The sequence below is a fragment of the Pyrgilauda ruficollis genome, unplaced genomic scaffold (assembly GCF_017590135.1).
Source record: "Pyrgilauda ruficollis isolate IOZ18807 unplaced genomic scaffold, ASM1759013v1 scaffold38, whole genome shotgun sequence".
Taxonomy (NCBI): Eukaryota; Metazoa; Chordata; class Aves; order Passeriformes; family Passeridae; genus Pyrgilauda; species Pyrgilauda ruficollis.
Genome location: NW_024525267.1, coordinates 4,979,258 through 4,999,891, shown reverse-complemented (window position 1 = coordinate 4,999,891; position 20,634 = coordinate 4,979,258). Strand labels below are relative to the sequence as shown.

The 20,634-nt window shown below is 46.8% G+C and overlaps 1 protein-coding gene across 20 annotated transcripts in view; it reads left to right on the top strand.

Annotated features, from left to right (window-relative positions):
- LOC121358211 (exocyst complex component 3-like protein 2) overlaps nucleotides 1–20,335 on the top strand; it is a 47,809-nt gene extending 27,474 nt beyond the window's left edge. For 17 of the 20 annotated variants that reach the window (XM_041476195.1, XM_041476191.1, XM_041476189.1 and 14 more), the window contains 10 exons: nucleotides 653–758; nucleotides 4,329–4,403; nucleotides 6,507–6,607; nucleotides 7,266–7,358; nucleotides 8,665–8,797; nucleotides 9,744–9,854; nucleotides 11,624–11,779; nucleotides 14,762–14,883; nucleotides 16,357–16,542; nucleotides 18,321–20,335. In XM_041476195.1, the coding sequence (XP_041332129.1) occupies nucleotides 653–758; nucleotides 4,329–4,403; nucleotides 6,507–6,607; nucleotides 7,266–7,358; nucleotides 8,665–8,797; nucleotides 9,744–9,854; nucleotides 11,624–11,779; nucleotides 14,762–14,883; nucleotides 16,357–16,537 (1,078 nt within the window). In that variant the 3' untranslated portion in view covers nucleotides 16,538–16,542; nucleotides 18,321–20,335. Of the gene's footprint in view, nucleotides 1–652; nucleotides 759–4,328; nucleotides 4,404–6,506; nucleotides 6,608–7,265; nucleotides 7,359–8,664; nucleotides 8,798–9,743; nucleotides 9,855–11,623; nucleotides 11,780–11,885; nucleotides 12,177–14,761; nucleotides 14,884–15,045; nucleotides 15,176–16,356; nucleotides 16,543–18,320 lie in introns of those variants that run through there. The other 3 variants (XM_041476199.1, XM_041476198.1, XM_041476200.1) reach the window with 3 other exon arrangements.
- Nucleotides 20,336–20,634: the final 299 nt, after the last annotated feature.

Sequence of the window (20,634 nt, the reverse complement as noted above, 5' to 3'; positions counted from 1 at the left end):
GTGAAAAATAATGTAATTTAATTATATAAAGAGAAGTTGAATATAGGAAAAAAAAATGCATTATATAAATGCAGAATCCCTTCAAGAAAAAAACCCAAAACCCAAACAAGTAAGAGCAGTGACTGTATTAGTCAGATGGTAATGAAAAAAGTAGAAATGAGAAGAGCAGAGATGCCAAACTTCAGCATTTGATTTTTCTTCTCTAAATACAGTTACAACCTCTATGAAAGCTCATGCATAGATTCAGTTGTCTTGGTATATAGCTGCTTCTTATTCCATTCAGAAAGAGTATGTGACACTTGCAAAATTGTGCACTCATGTAAGTGTGCTTGGGAGACTCTCCCCGAGCTTAAGAAGGAATTGAGCAGCAGCAGTGAGGGAAGGGGAGAGGGGAACAAGCATAAACCTCAACTTGGGCAGCAAATATAGGAAGAAGGAGAAGAAACAGCACAAAAGAAAAACTGGCAAAAGGCCATTTTCAAGATCATCTACTGTGCTGTGGCTGCCCAAGCTTGGCAAGCACTGCTGGGTTCTTGCAGGGCACCCTGTTTGCTTAGTGTGAGGCTGTGGTGCCAAGGAGGGGTGCCAGGCAGGCGACGCTGGGGACCCGCGGGAAGCTGCCCCTCTGCTGAGCTCTTGTTTCTGCACACAGAGGCAGCCAGGCATGTGTGAGACCCGAGCACAGCCTTTCCCTTGGTGCACAGTGCCTCGTGTGGATTCTTTTGAAGACTGAGGAAAAGTTACTTGCAACTGCACGGGTAAGAATTCAGGAGTTTTACCCCAATCTGCTGGTTTTATTCCCGTGGTTTTAAATTAAGGGGTGCTCTTGTTAAATAGCCAGCTCTGCTCAGGCATGTGTGAGTCCCAAGGTCTCCATCTTTACCAAGTTTCATTGCAGAGCCCATGTGTGAAGATCTATGATTTTCTGCTGCCAAAGGGAGGCTGCCCTGTCCTTGCTACTTAGCAAGGAAATGCTGGCACACTTGCAAATCTCTCTTCATCCTACTGCTGTCTATTCAGAGAGCTGCAATCTGCTCTGCTCAGAAGCCCCTTTATCTGGAGGAAAGGGAGACTATGGGTGAAACCCACTTCCTTATTGAGGGCCGGTTCAAAATGTTATTCATCTTCTCTCCATCTGTTAATGATCCCATCATTAACAAAGTGTGCAAAGTTAGGTTTTCTTACAGCCCCTTTGCCTCAGCTGTGCAGGATATTGAGGCTGCTAAGTTTGCCTGTGTGTGGACCCCTCACAGTCCTCTCCAGCCTGTTGGACTGACACTGCTGATGTTAGAGCAAGATTATTTCCAGAACTCAGCACAAGAAAATGTGCAGCTGGTGCCCACCCAGCAGCCCTCCACAGAGAATCCTGTCTTGTGATCCCACAGGTGACCCCAACGCTGTGGCTGCAGCATCTCTTTCTTTTCTCAGCAAAGACTCCTCTTTGAAGATTTCTGTTGAGACATGTGGAATGCAAATGAAGCAGGGAAGATGTGTTGTAGCAATGGGGAGTTCCAGAGGAAACCACATTATTTGGAAAGCTCAGCGGGGCCTCTTTTATTCAGCTAAAGCTGAAATGCAACAGCAGGAGTTACCACACTCAGCTCCCTTGCCTTCCATTTCCACCAGCCCCTGGGGAGCAGAGGAGGGGAAATTCCATGGCAAACTGCTGAATCATCCCTGGGAAAGTACTCTAAATTGCAGAGATTTTCCTCAAGAATTATTCCCTGAAGAACATGAAGGTAGTCACAAACATGGGAGTGGAAGTGCCAGCTGGTGACAATATGCTTAAAGCCTACTGGTTTCAGTGTTTAAGTGTCTTTATGGGCTGTTTTTAATCATTACCCTCGGGAAGACCATGTGTTCTCAAGCTCTTTTTTTAGCATTTATTTCAATGAAGGAAGTGACTTAACTCAGGGCAGTGCCACTGAGGTTATCCTAGAGCAAGTCACTGAGTCATTGACAAGCCCTCAAAGATGCTGACTAATGGTGATGGGAAATGTAACTTTTTTTTGGTTGTCTCTAATGTAATAGCTGAAGAATGCTTTTGCTTAACCACGGGCTTTCTGTTTTCCTGATACACCATGTGCTGAGCAGGCTCACCTCAATCTGGTTATAAGCTTTTGTGCCATGCTGCCCTGAGTTTTCATGCCACCTTGGATCCTGAAGCATCACAGCTCTATGTGGAGCTGAGTTGAACAGAAAGAACAGAGCTGGAAGTGTTGGACAGTGTAGCACAGCACTGCCCCAGCTCGCTTCAAACCTGGCCAGCTTGGGAACAGCTCCAGATTCAAGCTAATGAGCTTAAGTGGACATAAGCTGACTCCATATGGAAAAATCATGGATGTCTCTTCAGCTCAGTGGTACAGCTTATAAAACCTGCTTTATCCCTCTATTTCTGCTTCTAGGGTAATTTAGCCCTTCATTAAGCTAATATACAGGAAGTTGTTATTGAGCAAATATCCTGCCATTATCTCTTAGCAATTGTCATATATTATTGTGCCTAAATCACATGGTGTGTTTTTTGTCACTTCAATGGATGACTAAAATTTCAGAATGAAAAGATCCTGCCCAGAATAAGCTATGGTCTGCTTTTCTTATGAATGCCTGGCTTATCTTTGGGTGTGGCAGCCTAATATCTGTGTAAACTAAAAGCACTTTAAACAGAAATGAGTGGGGAGAACTGTGAGCACATCTGAAGGTGCTGAACCCCAGATGTCACATGGGGTTCAAAACCACTTTGAAACTCCAGTGTGGAGAACTTGGTTAGCTCTGCGTGCAGGCAGCATTCCCCTCAATCTGAACACACCTGGGGCAGGGGAGCTTTGTGCCTCTGAGGTTACAAAGCTGGTGAACTGAAAATGCTGTTGCCAACAGTTGGGTTGCCAATCTGTCACCTCTGCTCTTGCTGCACTGGGGAGTTTGACAGCAGTGCAAGGCAGACCTTCCAGCATGATGCCAGGGCTCATTCTCGTACTCATTTACACTGACCTGCAAAGGATCACTTGGCTCTCCGTCTTCTCCCCACCACCCCTCTATTTTTTCAAGTGGAAGGAAGGAGAACTTTGTCTTCTGCAGTCAGCACAGGTGTACTGACCATCCACGGATCTGAAGCCTTGCAACATTTTGGTCAGACAGGAAGAAACAAGAAGTGAGCTGGGCCTGTTTATTACAGCAGAAGTTTTGGTCCTCTCCACATTGGAGCTTTGGTGCCTGATGTGCTGGTATCACAACAAGAGCTACAGACAAGCAGGCTGTTTCTAATGCAGACACATAATCTGATCCAAAACAACTAAGTGCTGTCCTCAACAAGTTATTAATTGCCTTGCAGTTCCTCACTAAGCCATGCTTTGTCCCATTGTGGGGGGCAGGCTTGAAGTGTTTGTGCAGCTCAGCAGGGATGTGCTATCTCAGCACATAGTGTTCACACATTTGCTCACAGTCAGGTGATGGCACTTGTGAGGAAAGAAATTTTTCTGGGTTGTTTACAACTGCTTATTTGTCTTTGATTAACACTTTTCAGTGAATATGGGAGAGGAGTTGTTTTGAATATACTTTTGATGAAATTCTTCAGCTGACAGCTACAAATTTCCTAATTCATCAGCCAGAAAAGAACAAAGACCAAAATGGGACATCAGACTTTACATTCCTTGGAGGAAGATTCAGAAATGAAAGAATAAATAAGCAAGCCAGACTTTTGAGTTTAAAGCTTCTATAAAGGTCAGATCATGTTTTAAGCAACAAGCCTTTTCTCTGCAGTGCTAGTTTTGTTTTTACAGCCATTCAAACTAGCATAAACCAGCCAAGTCTTGGGAAATTTCCCATCGTGCAGCCCATGGGGCCCATCTCACCATGACAGTAGCTCTAAACACTAACCTGGCTCCTCTTTGCACTCACAAGTCCCTGGCTCAAGCAAGGAATGGTTTTAATTAATGTTGGCTGGTTTCTGTGGATGCTGGTTGAAGAGAGGAAGGGTGGAAAAATCTCAGCTACAGTAGCTGGCGGCATGGAGATGTATCTAAGCATTGTTTTGCTGTGTGGGCGCCTTCACTTGAGCTAAGCTAACTAGGGAAGACTGTAGATAACCCAAGCTGACACTGGGATGAAAGAAAGCTGCAAATCATTTAAACTCAAACAAACAATGTAGAACAAAACAGAGCAATGTTATTGGGTCAGCTGGAAAATAGCCAGGCTTTGGGTTAAATGAGACAGCCAAAAAATGGAGGCAGAAATTCATCTAGCCCAAATGGATAATGAGAGGCTGGGAAATCTAAGTCGTTATGAATGCCATTGTATCTTAACTGTACTTTTAATTTCCTTTTATCATTTAGAAGGAAGTGGGGAAAGCGCTGAAAGGAGCCTTTGATCTTGGGAAACCCCCTTGTGCAGACGCTGCAGTCATTGAGGTAAACTGGGGGGAACTGAAAAGCTCCCAGTCTTTGGGGCAGTCGTGTTTTTGCACACAAGCATGCGGGTATTTGGCAAGACCCAGTCTAAGCTCAGTGTGTTAAGCCTGCAAGCTGGCTGCCATACTTAAGCTGTGTCTGTTTGCTCCCAAACCTGTTTTTGCCCTGGGCATACATAAAGAAAAAAACACCTTCTTACTAAACTAAAGAGAAGCCTGAGCTGATTCAAGCTGAAGCTGCATTTTCATACACACTCTTGGATCTTTATGTAACCTTTTGGAAAGTCGTGGTGTGTGTTACCCAGGCTGCTCTGTGTGAGCTCTGCAGAGCACTTTTACAGAAGCAGGGAGAGCTGCTGAGCCGTGGCAGGGCCCCTTGGCTGGCAGTGCAGACCGCAGGCAGGCTGCTCCCTGCTTGTCCCTGCTGGGATGCTGCCCCGGGCAGAGCGGGGGCTCTGCAGAGCGCAGCAAAGGTGAGTGCTCCCAGGGCACTGCAGGAGCACACCCTGCTGACTCGTGAGCAGCATGTACTGTGGGCACAGGGTGTGTGGATCACGACCTGCAGAAGGATTAAATAAATCCTGGAGTTTACATGTGGGCTTAAGTGAGGCTGGAGATCAGGGGCATGGCTGTGGGCTGTCATGACTGTGTCTTTCTTCTCCGTTTCCAGCACCCCAGTGGCAGTCCCATTTCAGGCCATGAGAGAGGGAAGTAGCTCCATGGTCCTTTGGGATGGCAGGCAGCCTCAGGCATTGGAAGCATTGCAGATCAGCAGCAGCTGGTTTTCCTTGTGAGGATACAGCTTTAGCTGGCAAGCACAGGCTTTTCTGGCCCATCTGAGACCCAAGCACCAAATGCAGAGCACACATCAGGGACTGTTTCCTCCTTGCCTTGCCCTGTACCTGCTGGATCAAGGGAGCAGTGATGTGCCCAGTGATGTACCTGTGCTAGGGTGATGTTCAGTCACCAAGATGGTTTTTTTCCTGCTCTTGGCTCAGAGTGGAAAGTTTTCTAACAGGAACTAGGACAAAGCATGGTTTGAGTCCTCATATCTGTAACATCTGGCCATGCTTCAGCATGAGTGGATTCCCTCTGTTGTGTATGCAACTGACAGGTTTGAATGCTCTGGGGTGGGTGACGGAAAAGCCTGGATTAATAGGAAAGCCTTATGAAATTACCACCTCCTCAATTTTCTCAGGCTGATGCTTAAACTTCAGATAGAAAATGAACAAGGTGTCATGGAAACTTATCAGCTGTGGTTTTCTGACACTTTGGGATGGTTTATTTTATCCAGCCCCTTTGGGTGAGCTTTTGCATCTGTTATAAGCAGTGGAAAAACCATTCATGATGTGAGTCACCCTTTGTCTCTGGCTGAGAGCACTGTGAGGGCACAGCATATGGGTCCATCTGTTTCCTTTTATCCATCTGGCTCTCCTTCCCTTACAAGCTTTTGTTTCCACAGAGCAACTAATGGGCAGCATTAAGTTGCCACCTGCTCAAGCCTGCCCGATATGGGGTGAATTTTGAGCTGTCTGGCACAGCCCACCTCCTGCAGACACCTGGGCCACCCAGCTGGGGTCAGTGGGGCAGGACATGTGCTGTAGGGTTTAACACACAGAGCTGGGGCAGGCGTGAGTGCTGGTGGCTGGGAAGGTGACACCTGCCCTCTTCAAGCATCCCATGTAGAGCCCCTAGCAGAGGTGCAGGGCACACAGCTAGATCTGCATCACCTTCTTTTTAGTGGCTGCACCCAAATTTATCTGCGAGGGTGAGTCAGGTAGAAGCACAGATGCTCCTGCAGATGGCAGGTCCATGTATGAGCTGAGCTGCCAGGCTGGATGTGGCCATCAGAGAATATCTGCAGGGACAGGCTTTTACCCAAGCACAGGCCTGCTGACCACAACAAAACCAGTGTAGAGTGAGGCATTACAATAAGGCTGATGAAAAATACATTTATTTCCATGAGGACTCTTAAAACTGATGCAGAAGTTGGTGCCTACGGCAGAGGAATTTTCTGCAGGGTGAGCAGTGGGATGGTTTCCTGTTCGTTGCATAGGGAATAAATGACTTGGCCAGTTCTCCTCTCACACATTGAAATCCACAGATACTAACAGAGAAAACAGAGGCTGCCAGGCGAGTCAGTGAGAGCCTCAGTGAGAAGGTGGAAGCTGAGTGCCTGGAGGAGTGCCTGAGGTTCCTGGAGAGGTAGGAAGGATGCTCTTTTCCTGCTTGGTAACATTGGTGGAGAGATCTGCTCTGTCCTGGGTCTCACATCAGAATGAATGTCTTGTCATCTGGCCTCTCACCACTTCCTCTGGCTCCCTTCATCTGCTTTTTGTTCTTGGGTATTTCTCTCCCCATGTATCCCCCGCAGCAGAAAATGCCAGGACTGCTGGTTTAGGTAGTATTTCAGATGGAGATTTGATTTAAGATCCTTGGCCCTCCACATGATGAGAGGAAGGAAATTCCTATAAAATGGAGTTGTCCAGAAGCCCTTTGTGAGACTGAGACTGACAAAGCAGTTCAGAAACTTTGTGGGTTATTCATACACAAGAGATTTTATTCTGCAGCTTTATTGGCAAAGCCTGGGTTGCTTCCCAGAAGGAAGTGCTGCAAATCAACCTCCTGCCTCTTGGTCCCTGGCAAAGGTACCCAGGCAGCTCCAGGGCTCTCCCTGCTGTTCCTGTGTTTGTCTTCCCCCTTAGCTGGGCAGGACAGAGACTTTGTCATGCTGTAGATCCCACCTGGGGGATTGAAACCATGAGATAAAAAGACAATCACAGAATATTTCTTTAGTTTGCTATTGCTGTTAAATGTGTTATGGAGCACACCAGATTAAAGTGTTCTTCCTGTTTTAATTTAGCTATGAAGATGAAGTAAGAAGTTTTCTCCAGCTTGATGGCTGCCCGCAGATCTGCAGCAGCTTACGAATCCTGGAGAATTGCTGCCTTCTCAGGTTAGAAAGCAGAGCCTCATGACATGGGGAGCAAAACGAGTTTTCTGCTGGTCTGATCTTCTGACTCTGGTATGAGGCCAACCTTGCCTTCAGCTGGGTATGGTCATCCAACACTGTGCACACCAGCCTTTAAACATGGAGAAGCCAGCTGCTGTCAGCAAGACTCTTGCAGAGCTGCCCTGGCTGCCCCAGCAAGAGGGAGGCTGAGATGGGGACTGTGACTGTGGCCAGGGCCACAGGGCTGTACTGCCACTTTTTGCCTGCTCCCGGGCCCTGCAGGTGCAGGGGTTGCAGCCATCTCCCCCTTCCTGCACTGAGCAGGAGGAAGGCAGCAGTGCTGTGTCACGTGTGGGGACACTATCCTGGCTAACCCCACTGTGGGTTGTGATAGCCTTCCTTTCCCCAGCCTGATGGTCCTCCAGCAGGAAAGCCTCATAAAGGTTATGCTGAGATGTGTGTGCTACTGCACTTGGTAGGTGCAATCTTAAGTGCTTTGCTGAATGAAATCCCACGGAATACGCCAGGCTCTCCTTGGGGTTGCTAGGAAGGAGGGAAGCAGTAAAGCACAGAAGGGTGGAGGAGGATGTTTGCACCTACAAGCTAATGTCAGAAGCACTTGAAGCAATGGAAAAAACAAGGTTGCTTTTCTTCTTCCTGTGTAAAGTTATCCAGGGATCTCTGGAGTCAGCAAAATGCCAAAATCCAACATATGCACAGTGATTACTTGACAACAGAGCCTTGTGTTGAGCCTAGGTAGCTGCTTTGTTTGTTGTATTTGCATGTTGCTGATGCTGGATCCTAGACTGAATACTTATGAGAATCTTTTATGTAATCCTTCACAGCTTTACTTAGAATGAAGTTGTACACTGAGCCTTGCCAGAATGTAGAATGTCTGGTTTCAAGCTGGTGATAATTTTAACCAGGATTTGCTAACTAGAAGACTGTTCTGATAGAAGATAACTGTTTTTCTTGTATTTGTAGATTGTCAAAGACACAAGGGATGCTCACCCAGATTCTGTTTGTCAAGGCCGCTTCATGCTTGCTCATTTTTGAAAATACTAGAATTTTTATTGGTCTGATCTCACTAGTGATGGGTACAAGTGGCATTTGCATGCACTGAGCTTTTGTGCCCTTGTGGCAGTGTCTTAATGAGAACAGAAATGCAGATCTCTGAGCTGGCTTTGGACCTGAGCATGTGTCCATTCAATGACCCAGGCAGCTGTGTTGGTTACAGTAGAGTTTTGATCTGAGAGAATAGCATGATTTGATCTGATCAATACTTTCCATATTTATTTTTTTTAAACAGAACTGTCTGGCATAAGCTAACATACATTTGCAGTGTCAGCACTGATCAGAATGTTAAGGTAAATGGATTTCTACACAGGATGGAAGATGACATTATGGAGCATTTTCTGCAGACCATCACTTCTAAACTCAAGGTATGGAAGACCCATTTTAATTCTGACTATTTGCAGACCATATGGATGGCATGCACTTCCCTCTCATGTCCTGATTTGGAAAAGGTGAAGCCATAGTTTGGCCTTCAAACCTAGTATTCTTCTCTGCCTTGTCAGAATCGGTATGTGGACAGCTTCACATTTTCCAGGTTTGGGACCCCAGTTTCACTGTTTGTAGCATTTGCTGTTGTGCTGCCCAGACCCCAAAAAGTTGAATTTCACCTGGTACCTATTCATTCCCAGCAGCTGGGCATCTTCCCAGGACAGTGATAATTCACAGAGCCCAGGGCTGTGCTGGGTAGTCAGGATGTAGAGAAGGCTGAGCAGAAATGTGTCCCCCGCCTTGAGATAAAGTCCCCTCCCTTCACACTTTCTAGTATCAGTCTGTTAGCCCAAACACCCTTCACCCTTGTGTCTGGAAAACACAGAATTCCAGGCTCCTAGCAGTGTGTGATCCTGTGCATTTCCCTGGGAAGCTCCCCTGAGCATCTTCAGCCTCATTGCACAGGCTCCCTCGGGCACGCTGGCGGCAGCAAAAGGAAAATGACAAGAGAAACTCTGGCTACACTGTGCAGTTTTGGTCTCCAGAGCTCATTGCCAGCCTGTCCCATGGGCCCTCACATCTATGTGGGAACTGGGGGTGGTTTTGACAGAGCACCGGCAACCCTGGGGGGGAACAGGAGGCCCAGGGCCCGGGTTTTCAATCTACCAGGCTTGAGCTTAAGAACTTAGTACATCCTTCCTGAGTTGGAATTGTTTCTTTCTTTCATGTTTTGATTTTCTTTGAAATAAAAACACAGGATGCTGCAATTGGTGGAGAAATCTGTTTCCAAGAGCAGAAAGAGCAAAGACACAATAATCTGTGTCTGTTGTTTGTTTGGTGTCTCTACATGTGCACCCTTTGACTCTGTCTGTTTCTTTTCCTCAGGGAACACTGAAGGACCACTTCAAAAAGTGTGACAGTGGTTTTGACCACATCCTTGAGTCCTTAAAGCAAAACTTTTTGACCTTTGGGAAGAAAAACACAGATACCTATGAGGTAAGAAATAAGTAAGAAAGCGAGAACAATATGTTACTTAGGAAATCATCCTACAAGAAAGACGGGGAGGGATTTTTTCCAAGGGCATGTAGTAAAAGGATAAGGGGGAATGGATTCAAACTAAAAGAGAATAGGTTTAGGTTAGATTTTAGGGGAAAGTTCTTTGCTGTGGGAGTGGTGAGGTGCTGGAAGAAGTTGCCCAGAGAAGCTGAGGATGCCCCATCTCTGGAAGTGTTCAAGGCCATGTTGGGCAAGATACTGAGCAACCTGTTCTGGTGGAAGGTGACCCTGCCCATGGCAGGGGGGTTTGAACTAGGTGATCTTTAAGGTATCTTCCAACTCAAACCATTCTGTTCTGTGAAATCACTAAAACTAGTAATTGAACATTTGGATGGCACAGTACTAGAAAATTAATCTAAACTGCAGTTTTCTCTGTTGTCAAATGGGCTTTTAGGTTTTCTAATGGTTTCAGTCCAGTACCTCTATCCACCAGGGTTGGGTAGTGACAGCTGGGACCTTTCTGTAATTTCAGCAGAGAAACCAACAAGTGAAGAAATGTGAAAACTCAATGTACCTCAAGTACAAAGGGGAATGTTGGGCTCCCTCCTCTCCTACCATTGCCCCAATACCATTATATTGGAAAACTTCTCAGCTTCTAATGTGCTTTAACCTTATTTGTAAGGATTATTGATCCCTTTGATGTAGAGTGGACACAGAGGAGTGAAAAGTCCAAATTCTTAAAGGGCATAGCATCTCATGCAGAGTAATTGGCAAACAACCTCACAAAGGACCCAAGTTTTTTTACCTTTACAGTACCCTAAATAACTTGTCTAGGATCTTACAACACCCTTGAGTCTATCTCTTCAGCAATGAGGTTGGTAGCTGGGGAACCCTCTCTTTTGTGCAGGCTGGATTTGCTGCTGCTACATGTGCCACGTGTCCTCCTAAGCACGGGACTCACAGGTCTGCAGTGCCTTTGTCAGTGATGATTTTAATTAACCTTTTGCAATATGGAAAAAGTAATGGAAGAGAAAAAAAGTAGGATCTATTCTGCTGTTGTTCAAAGCCTGTCACTGGATATTATGTCACATTAGTGCTGGGGCAAGCAGCAGCTTAGTGATGAAACACTGTGCCAGAGCTCTCTGTCTCTTGCTTTGTCTGTTTTGGACAGAGCTGGGGATTTCCTGTACCTTTGGACTGCAGCCTAACCCTGCTCTGATTTCAATTGCTAACAAAATGCGGTTTCTGTGCAGCAGCCCACCCCCATCAGAAACACTCACTGTCCCTGACAAGCACTGCATGGTCTCTGCACTGGGGTTCCTCAGCAGGCAGTGAGAGCTAAGACGGAGTTGCCCTGGTGACTTCTCTGTGCCCAGCCACAACTGTGTGCCCAAGGGCCCTGTGTCAAGTGTAGATGCTCGAGGGAGGCTGCACCTGGCTTTGTCTGCAGCCCAAGCTCTCCCCAGGTGATGAATTTGTTAGCCAAGACAAGTGTCGCTGCAGCTCTGGAGTGTGAGTGACCTCTGGCTCAGCTAACTGGTCCCATTGCTTTTGATTTGATATCTCCACACTTACCATCAAGGTTTGTCATCCACATGCAGCTTGGCGATAGTCCAAGTGTTAGATCAAGCATTTTAAATTAATACTTAAACAACGAAATGAGACAGCCATCTGCACGGGCAGAATATCTGCTGTCTGCCCCGGTACAGGTGTGGTCTGAGCCTTGCTTGGTGCAGGAAGTTAATCTGGGTATCTTTGCTCTGGAACAGGTCCTCGTCAAGGCTGTCAATGCCATCATTATTACAGAATACATGCAGGCCCTCCTGACCACTCCCAGGAAAACATCTGCTATGCAGAGGAGGAGGATTGTCAACAAGATAGAAGAAGATCATAGGATGATGCAAACCATCTTTAAAGAGTGCTTAGTAAGTCTTTGATATTGTTACAGTTTTGCTCTTTGTCATCAAGAACAATGCCAGCAGAGGAAGAGACTCTGAAAACTACAAAAAAGCTTAAGAGTTTTTACCACAGGGGTATCAAGCTTCACTGAAATGACAGTCAGATGTGCTGACAGCCCTTCTGATCTGTCAGAAGCTGTTCATGGTTTTGAAATGTGTGACTGGAAGATGCAAGTTTTGTGCTGCTGCCACTGACACAAGAATGGGGCGTGCTCCTCTGAGTTGGTGAGACAGCTCCAAAGCTGCCAGCCGCCCCCATCAGGCCTCTGGTACCTGGCATGGGGTGGCAGTGCTTACCCTTGAGCCTCTGGAGTGATGAAGCAAACAGGCTGCTCCACACCTCCGCCGCTCTGTGGATTGCCCTGTAAGGCTGCTCCTCCCTGGACATGGGGTGTGCATTGCCACCCCTCCGTCCAACCTCCTCCCTCCCCACAGGCCCTTCCCAACCCCTCAGAACTGGGATGATGGCTGCCTGAGCCATTTCCCTGTGCTGTGGCATTTCCTCATGGCAAAAACATGCTGATGCTGTTGTGGTTGCTGATGGTTGTGGGGAGGAACGAGTCTTCCTGCAGGGGTAAACACCTCACACCATTAGGAGGTGAAGGCATATTGCAGAAGATTGGGTGTAAAAGCAGAGCCACACCTCTGAAGAAAACTTGTGCAGAAGTGCTGGTTCTGATTTGCAGAAACAACTTCAGAAGCTTTAAAAAGTCTCACCTCATAATCTGGTGTAATTGGCAGTGCCGCACACAGCATCTGCGAATGCCACCAGGCTGTCACATGAGTCCCTTGATTACCCAAGGGCCAGGACTGCACTGGCAGCAGCGTTCCCTCCTTCAGCTGGTCCAGTTGGAGAATCACTGCTGTCCAATGTCCCTGGCATGGCTCATTAGCAATGCAGGCTGAGAATGCCCAGGCATGGTGCTTCATAAGGGCTGGGCTGAGCAGCACAGCAGTGGGTGCAAAGTCATTCTGGTAGCAGGACTCTGATGTGACAGCATATAAACTCCCTTGGCTACATTGGTTTTAATGATTTCACAAATGCTGAGTCATTCTCACAACTTGCCTATTTAAGTGCTAGGGACTGAAAAGCTATTTTCTCACAGATGAGTCCCTTGCAAGCCATATGTCAGCAATTCTTACCTTGTCCAAAGAATAAAATGAAATAAAAATGATTGTCTGTAGGCTTCTCTAAAATCCTCTCAGACCCATTATAGTTAATGCATTAGATTCATGGCAGAAAGCTGGAAACTGCCAGTGCTTTTAGCTGAAGACCCACCTCTCTTGGAGTGATCGATCACAGATGAATTAATGCTTTCAGCAATTGAGACATGGGGAATAGCAGGAAGGTTCTCTAATCTTAACTCTGATGTTTACCAGAAATGCTGTGCACAGCATCAGCTTTGGATGTAACATGCATGGAACAGTGCAAAGGAAATAGAAGAAATCTAATATCTCTTAAAGCCATACATTAAGCTTGGGTGAAAAAGGGCTGCATCTGGTTAGACCATTTTTCCCAGTATCCCCAGTGTGTGCACTTTCCTACTTGATGTGAGAGCACTGAAAGCCTTGGAGGTGAAATGCACAAGAGATTTGCAGGGGACAGCCTGCTCCTTAGTCACGAGGCTCACGGTTATGCATGCGAAATATGAACTCTGCTGCAGACTGAATTTATCATGCAGTTGTTGCACAGGCTGCACCTGCTCCCTGCCCTGCTCTGCCCTCTCTTTGGGCTCTTCCTTCCCCTCTGCTCTCAAAACACATTAGGAAATACCTTGCTTCTCTCCTAAGAGCAGTATGTGTCACAGGCACTTAAACACTGCTGACAAAACACCTTTTTTTTTCCCTTTAGACTGCAGGCTGCTTACCTCTGACCTTGCCTGCCTATGTAGTGCTTAACTAAATCTGACGCCTTCAAATTAATTAGCATTTTGTAATAGTGAGCTTGCCAAGTATGAAGCTGTACAGTCCCAGTGCCTCAGGAGCTGAGTACAGCTTGTGCACTGAGCAGAGCTAGACATGCTGTGTGCCTGCAGTGCAGAGGGAGAGGGGGAAGGCTGTCTTCAAATATTATTATTATTTTTAATTTATGTTCATTGCAGAGGTGCCGCATGGAGAATGTGACCTGCTGTTTTTAATGGCCCCTGCAGATCAGGGGAACCTGGGCTTCTCCTGCCCCAGTTTGGCAGCCCGTTCTCCAGGTTTGCTTTGTCACAGAGTCTCTGCTGATGTGGTGGCATCAATAATTCAGGGAAGCAATTAAATTGCATTACTGCACTGATGAAAAATGTGAGCAAGACCTGAAACTCTCTTCCTGATGGTTCATCTGCATTCTGCTTCTCCAGCTCTGCTAAAAATGCTGTGTGTTTTTGATGAGACTTTTTCCTTCTGTGTGCTCCAGATTAGAGGGAGAATCATCGTGTGCAACATCTACCAACCATATGTTTTCTACACTGTCCAGCCCTGTTTCCCACTTTTTTTCTATTAGAGGATCTGTGTTCTCTCATCCTCTCCCTAAGGTTGCTTTTCTGTCCCTGGGCTTGCTTTGGGGTGGCAGAAATGCCAGCATGTTTGGCCAACAAGGCTTATTTTCACACAGGTCAAGCACAGGGCTATGCTTACGTCCAGAAGCAAACCATGTCCCATGAGGTGAAATGGCCCTGGAAGGAAAGGCAGTTTAGGGAAAAATGAGAATTGCCAGCTTTGCCAAAGGAAGTGCAGGAGGAGATTCTGTGCTGCTGAAAATGGTTGCCCAACGACCCTGGAAGCAGTCTGTGACTACTCCCCAGGTCCTTTTCTGCTACCCTGGGGTAAAATCAGACTTCTGTACACGCACAGACACTCCTGCAAAGCTCCTAACCCAGAGAGATCCCCAGTCTGACACAAGTCCAGCTCTTAATGTGCTGTACTGTTTCCCCTGCTCTGAACACAACTGGCTTTTCTCCCCAGGGTCCTGCAGCTGGTTCTCTCAAGGATCCCATAAAAGCAATTTTAGAACTTGTTCAAACTTCTGATCCTGAGGGGATGAAAATAGCACTTCTGCCCATACTAAAAGAATTTCCTGACCTCAGGTAATGTCTTTGTTTGGTTTGACTTCTGTACTTTCCTACATGATTACTTGAACCCAGAAGACCTACAGCAATGTTGGTGCTGTGATACTTTTGCAGTGTGTTGGGCCAGGCACAGTGACCTTTTGAATGTACTCACTGGTGCCTGGTTTATATCCTTGTCAGACATGAACTGCTGAAGTTGAGATGTCCTGCTGTAAAGGTGGAGGATGGATGAAATTGCTGTCAACAAAGCAGAAATGCTGTGGAAAAGTACCACCTTAATGCAGAATTTACAGGAGTATATGTGTCAAATGTAGGTTTCAAGAACATCCTTAATTTGGGCATTTCATAGATTCCAAGCACTTGGCTTTTGGCTTCAACACCTCATCTAACCTTGTATAACTATTTTCAGAAATTTCTAGGTGTATTCAGCAAGAATATACACTTGTATTTCTTACAGCAAATTTAACAGAATTGAAACACGGGTTTTACTAGGAAGGAAAGATCTTAAATAACTGCATTTTTTTTTTCCAAAGCCTGCGGTTTATTCCATCTATCTTTTGTTCTGATGTGCTGTGCCTGTGTTTTTCCAAATTAACATTATTGCAGTGTAGAGCTCTCTGTTACAGGATGCTATGAAGGCCAAAAGTTTGAATACCTTCAAATGTGGGGCAGACAATTTGTGGCAGATAATGACTTCAGTGCCTATTCAACGTGACAGTCATCATATAAACCTGCAGCAAGGGAAGTCTCTAGACTTCTTAGGAAGGACTGCTGTAGGCAAATAAAAAAAATAAAAAGAAAGACAAAGAGATTATGTTATGCTTCATCTGGTTTCTTAGTTCTTTTTTACTTTACTACTTTCGAAGGTGCTATTGAGCTAAAAAGCTGCTTATCTGATCAGCATAGCAATGATATATATATGTATATACATAGTATAGGAAGTAGGCATAGAAAGTTCTCAGAAGACCCAGATCTCAGAGGAGGTCATCCTGGTGTGAGTGGATGCACTGTTCTTGACTACAACAGATTTCTGTTTCAAACTGTTTGGCTTGGATACATTTGCCTTATATCCACTACAGTATTTCTCTGCTCAGGGGAACAGTGCTCTGTAGAACACAAATCCTGTAACTTTCCAGATGAACAAGAATTAGCTCCATTTGAGGGGAGAAAAGATACCAAAAATGACTCCAAATGGTCAAATGTAGAGTTATCTGAAACTTATTATGATGGATACAGGTCTTTTTCTAGGAATAACCTAAGCTGAACATTTTCAATATTTCACAGGGATGCTGTGTGCTCTGGGCTTGGGACTTGTGAGCTCAGCCTTGTCCCACACAGCTCTTGGGATATGGTCTCCCCATTAGATAGCCAGAGGGCGTCAAAAAGCAGCTTCCAGTCTTTGGTCTGGTCCAACAAAACTGAGGGATAGGAAACAAATGTGTTTTTTTTCCTTGATTCATTCACTTACTGTCCTCTTGTCCTTTTGGAAAGGAAGGAACATCTGAGTGCAGTGCTGGATATCAAAGATTCGCTCAGCCGAGAAGACAGAGCTGCTCTCTTGAAGGCATTTCATGATAATTGCAGTGACTCAGAAACAGAAACAAACTTGCTTTTTGCAGATATAGAAGTAAAACCTAGAAAATATGGACTCTGTGGCTGTCTCTGCTGTTAGCAAAGGTGGGTGTGTGAGTGTTCTTGTGTGTAAGGTGTACCTGCCCAGACACACTTCTTACAGGGAGGTGGAGCTGTAGCCTCACCTCCCCAAGGTCCTCATTGCTCCATACACTGGCTCTACTTCCCTCTCTCTTCCTGCAGACTTCCACACCCTGAAGCATTGTGTTGTAGGCAGTGCAGGGTGCTGAATTCTTAGATGAGTGATTCAGGTTACAGCAGGGACAAAGGAGAAGACAGGGCTGGCTCTTCCTCCCCATCTTTCACTCCTGTCTGTGTGTCCCTGCAGCAAGGTCTCTCTGCAGCATCACCTCCCTCCCAGCTCTTACCCTCTGCCTGGGCATGGTCTCCCAGGCAAGTGCTGCTGCCTCCTAGCAGGACAAGCCAAGGAGGATCCTCTCAGTGATCCTCCTGCTTCTCTGATGAGGGGAAGGATATGTGAGCCCCACCATTGCCCCCTCCATGACAGCTATGTTATTTAAACCAGGCTTGGCCCCATTTAGCTGACTGTGCTGTGCTGTGAGAACCAGAGGCAAGCATGCCCACTGCATGCTGGCCCTCATTTGGGGCACTTGCAGTCACCTTTCAGTCTCCCAAGGGACTCCTTCATAATCACAAATGGGCATTTTTTTTTGGGGGGGGGGCGGGGAGAGGAGGCTAATTTGCAGCAGATTTCAAAGTTAAGCAGTTCCTCATTGCTGCTTAGTGGAAAACATGCAGCTATTTTCTTCACTTTAAATAACTGACAGTTGCTTGTTAGTCCAAAGTTATCCAGCTCCAGCTCAGAGGTAGAGAATTTTGTTTTATGTTGGCCAGGTCAGAGCCCTCAGAAATAGTCCTGCTCAGTTATTAACTACAGATTGTCAGCAGTTACCTTCTGTTGCATAAGCTGAAGTAGCCTGAGGTTGAGAAGCACAGTCCCTTTCCTCCTCCACTCTCAGGTGTCACTATTTATTTATAGTTACCCATGTTAACAGATCAGGGATGAGGTATGCAGGACTCTGCCCTCCAGGCACAGGCAGACAGCAGGCTGCACTAGTAGCAGGGAAAGAAAACACTTAGAGAAACAATTAATAAGCACAAAAGCTTCCCCTCCTAATGAAAACTGATTCTGATATAATGAACTGGCTGTCAACCACCCGTGTTTATACCCTGCTTTAAAGAAATTACCCATAGTATCCCCTTTGCTTTAGTAAAGATATCAAGGAACATTTTAAAGCAGCGTTGTAAGTCCCTGAATCTCCTGTTTGCTGAAATTCCCTGGGTAAATAGGCTCCCAAATCCCAGCAGAGCCAGCTGAGTTTGCAGTGTGGTGGACACACCCAAGCTCAGGGGTTTCAGTAAAGGTGAAATCAGTTATGGGATGTGCCACCTTCCTCCTTCCATCCCAGCCCTGTGATTTTGCTGCCATACTTTGGGGTGTGACCTGTAGGCTCTCTGAGAATCAGCTGCTTCCTCCCAGCCAGAAACACATTTCTCCCTCCTGTATATGGAGGTGGCAGGACTTTGGAAGAACACTGGTCTTGGTTGTTTCATGTTAGCACGAAATGTCCTTCCAGAAGAGGAGTGAGAAGGTTTGGCTGGGGAGGGCAGGCAGCAGTGGGGGTGCTGCCCAAGGATTGCTTAGCCCAGGAGGGATTGAGGAGTGGAGGATTTCAGCAGGTAAGTGTGGATACAGCTTCATGCAAGAGTGTGCACAGGAGGGATGTTTCTGCTGTTTGATTCTTGCACATGTTCTGACGAGTGCTATTTAATAACCCAGCTTTTTTCTTGCCTTCCCTCAGGCCTGCTTGGAGAAACATGAGTCCTTGCTTTCTGTGCCAGTGTCTGCAACCACAGCTCCTTGAAAGCTTCATATGCAGCTGGATGCATGGAGAAGCCTGTCAGCCATGGAAGACAAAATTTCTGCACTTTTTAAGGAAAACCATGAGGCTCAAGTCATAATCTTATATGTAAAGTCAGGAGGAAGATGAATGGGATATGGTCAAAAGACATTTCTTCAAAATTTCCTAGAGATTGCCATTTGGCTGAGTCCTGGTGGTTATTTCCAGGATGTGGCAAGTGTGGGGGAGGGTTTCTCCTCACTGAATTCCTCTCTGTTTCTGCCCCTTGTTCCATGAAATCTCCAATGAAACCAGGGACTGCTGCACCACACAGTGTACCAGCATTGTAACCTCCCGAGGGATCCAAGACCTCTGTTAGGGAATATTGCCTGGCTGATTGTGCTGGCAATGCCTGCAGGTCTGGGCACCTCAGTTTACTCCCCAAAGCCTGACCTGCACCAGGAGGGTGCAGACTGAGCTGCCTCTTCCCTCTCTCAGGAAGGCTGTGACATGCTTTGGGGGCAGCCTGCCATGGTGAGGTGTGGGATAGGGAGCCCTTCCTGTATGAGTTTTACAGCTGCCTCTGGAGCATAGTCTTGCATTAATTTTTATATCACAGTTACTGGAAATTTCCTCTTGGAGAGGGAGGGGAATACCTCATGACAAGCAGGCAGTAAAAGGAGGCATTTGTCTCAGCCTCTGGGCAAGGTCTTTGCTAGTTTTCAGATGTAAATAGGAAGTTCTGAAGGAAAAACATTGATTTTTCTTCCTGGTTATCTATGGACTGGTCACAGGCCCTAAGCAGGATGTGCTTCAAAGCCCTCTTTTGCTATTGTGTGAATATAGGCCATTACTGCTCCTCTTTGACGCCATCACCAAAAAACTCTACCTCAGATGTGCCATTGCTTTTCTGAGCAACCATTCCCCCTCAAGTCTGCTACCCTAACAAGAAGAGGGAAAATTTGTGCATAACCTGTCAATGTGTGTAGCAGCAGACATGCCATACCCTGATACCCTGAGAAGTGCAGGCCCATCTGGGTGCTGTGACATTCTGCAGTGCTGTGCCATCACCCCAGGGACACAGGTGCCCCATCCCAGAGCCCTCAGTGCAGATAGGCTCCTGTGAGCTGGAAAGGAGCAGGTTTGTAATTGTCATTAGCTTTGTTCCTGATGCAGTGCTGAGCATGAGGTGAGTGTCAGAGGAGAAGGAAGAAACACCATCTCCAGGGAGTCCTCTGTGTGCTTTCAGGGCACCAGGAGACCTTGGCACTGTTACACTTCGTCCCTCTTGTCACTGAAGGGTGGTGAGAGCATCCCATGGCCTGCCTGCCCTTCCTGACTGCCTGGCTGTTCAAAAGGCCAGTGCTGGTGTCCCTAATGTTTCATAGCTGTCCATTGTCGCTTCAGTGAGACCTTCCCTGGGATGTTGGAAGGCTGGGGAATCTGGGGGAGCTGCAGCCTGTCTGGGTGGGCATGGGTTGGGCTGTGGAGCTGGTGAGCACCTGCCTTCTGAAGGCTGTCAGCCCTTCCAGGCACTCTGGGCCAGTCACTCTCCCCTCCTGCTGAATTGCACATTTTTTCAAGGATGGGATGGAATGTCAGACCTGGCTGACAGACCCTATTGTAATGGCAGGGTCAGGGTCAGCCTCTGCCAATGGGGATTTCAAGCAACAAGCCTTCCAGAGGAAAGAAATAAAACCCTCTCTGACATTTCCATCACTGTTGGGCTAAAAATAATCCTTCAGCATGTGGACAGCTCTAGCCATGCACATGTCGATGTCGATGTGTATCTGTGCTGTTTGACATCTGCAGCCAGACAAGGGTGTGTTCTGCTTGGAATCAGCAGCTGGGAGCCCTGAGGGGCACCAGGCTTGCCATTGCTGTGTGCAGATCAATGAGGTTTTGTAGCAGCAAGTTTTTGCACCATGTGTGAAACATCCACTCATGGAGAGACCAAATAAAGACTTGAGCTTGTCCATGAGGTTTAATGAAGTTTTCCAGAGCCAGAGGGCCCAGATGTGTTGGCTGGGGGTGATGGGGGGAGGCAGGCTGGTGTGGAGGAAGATGGTGTGGGAGGGATGTCCTTGGGTACCCACAAGTCTCCTGCAGAGAGCAGATGGTGTGTGGGGAGGCTCCCTGGGGGGGAGGCAGTGGCAAGGGAATGCTGGGTCACTCCCTAGGACTGTCTGAGGTGAACAGGGAGGGGAGGAGAGGCTGCAGGGAAGGAGAATGAGGGATTTGCCTTGTTTGATGGAATGGGTGAGGGATTTTAACC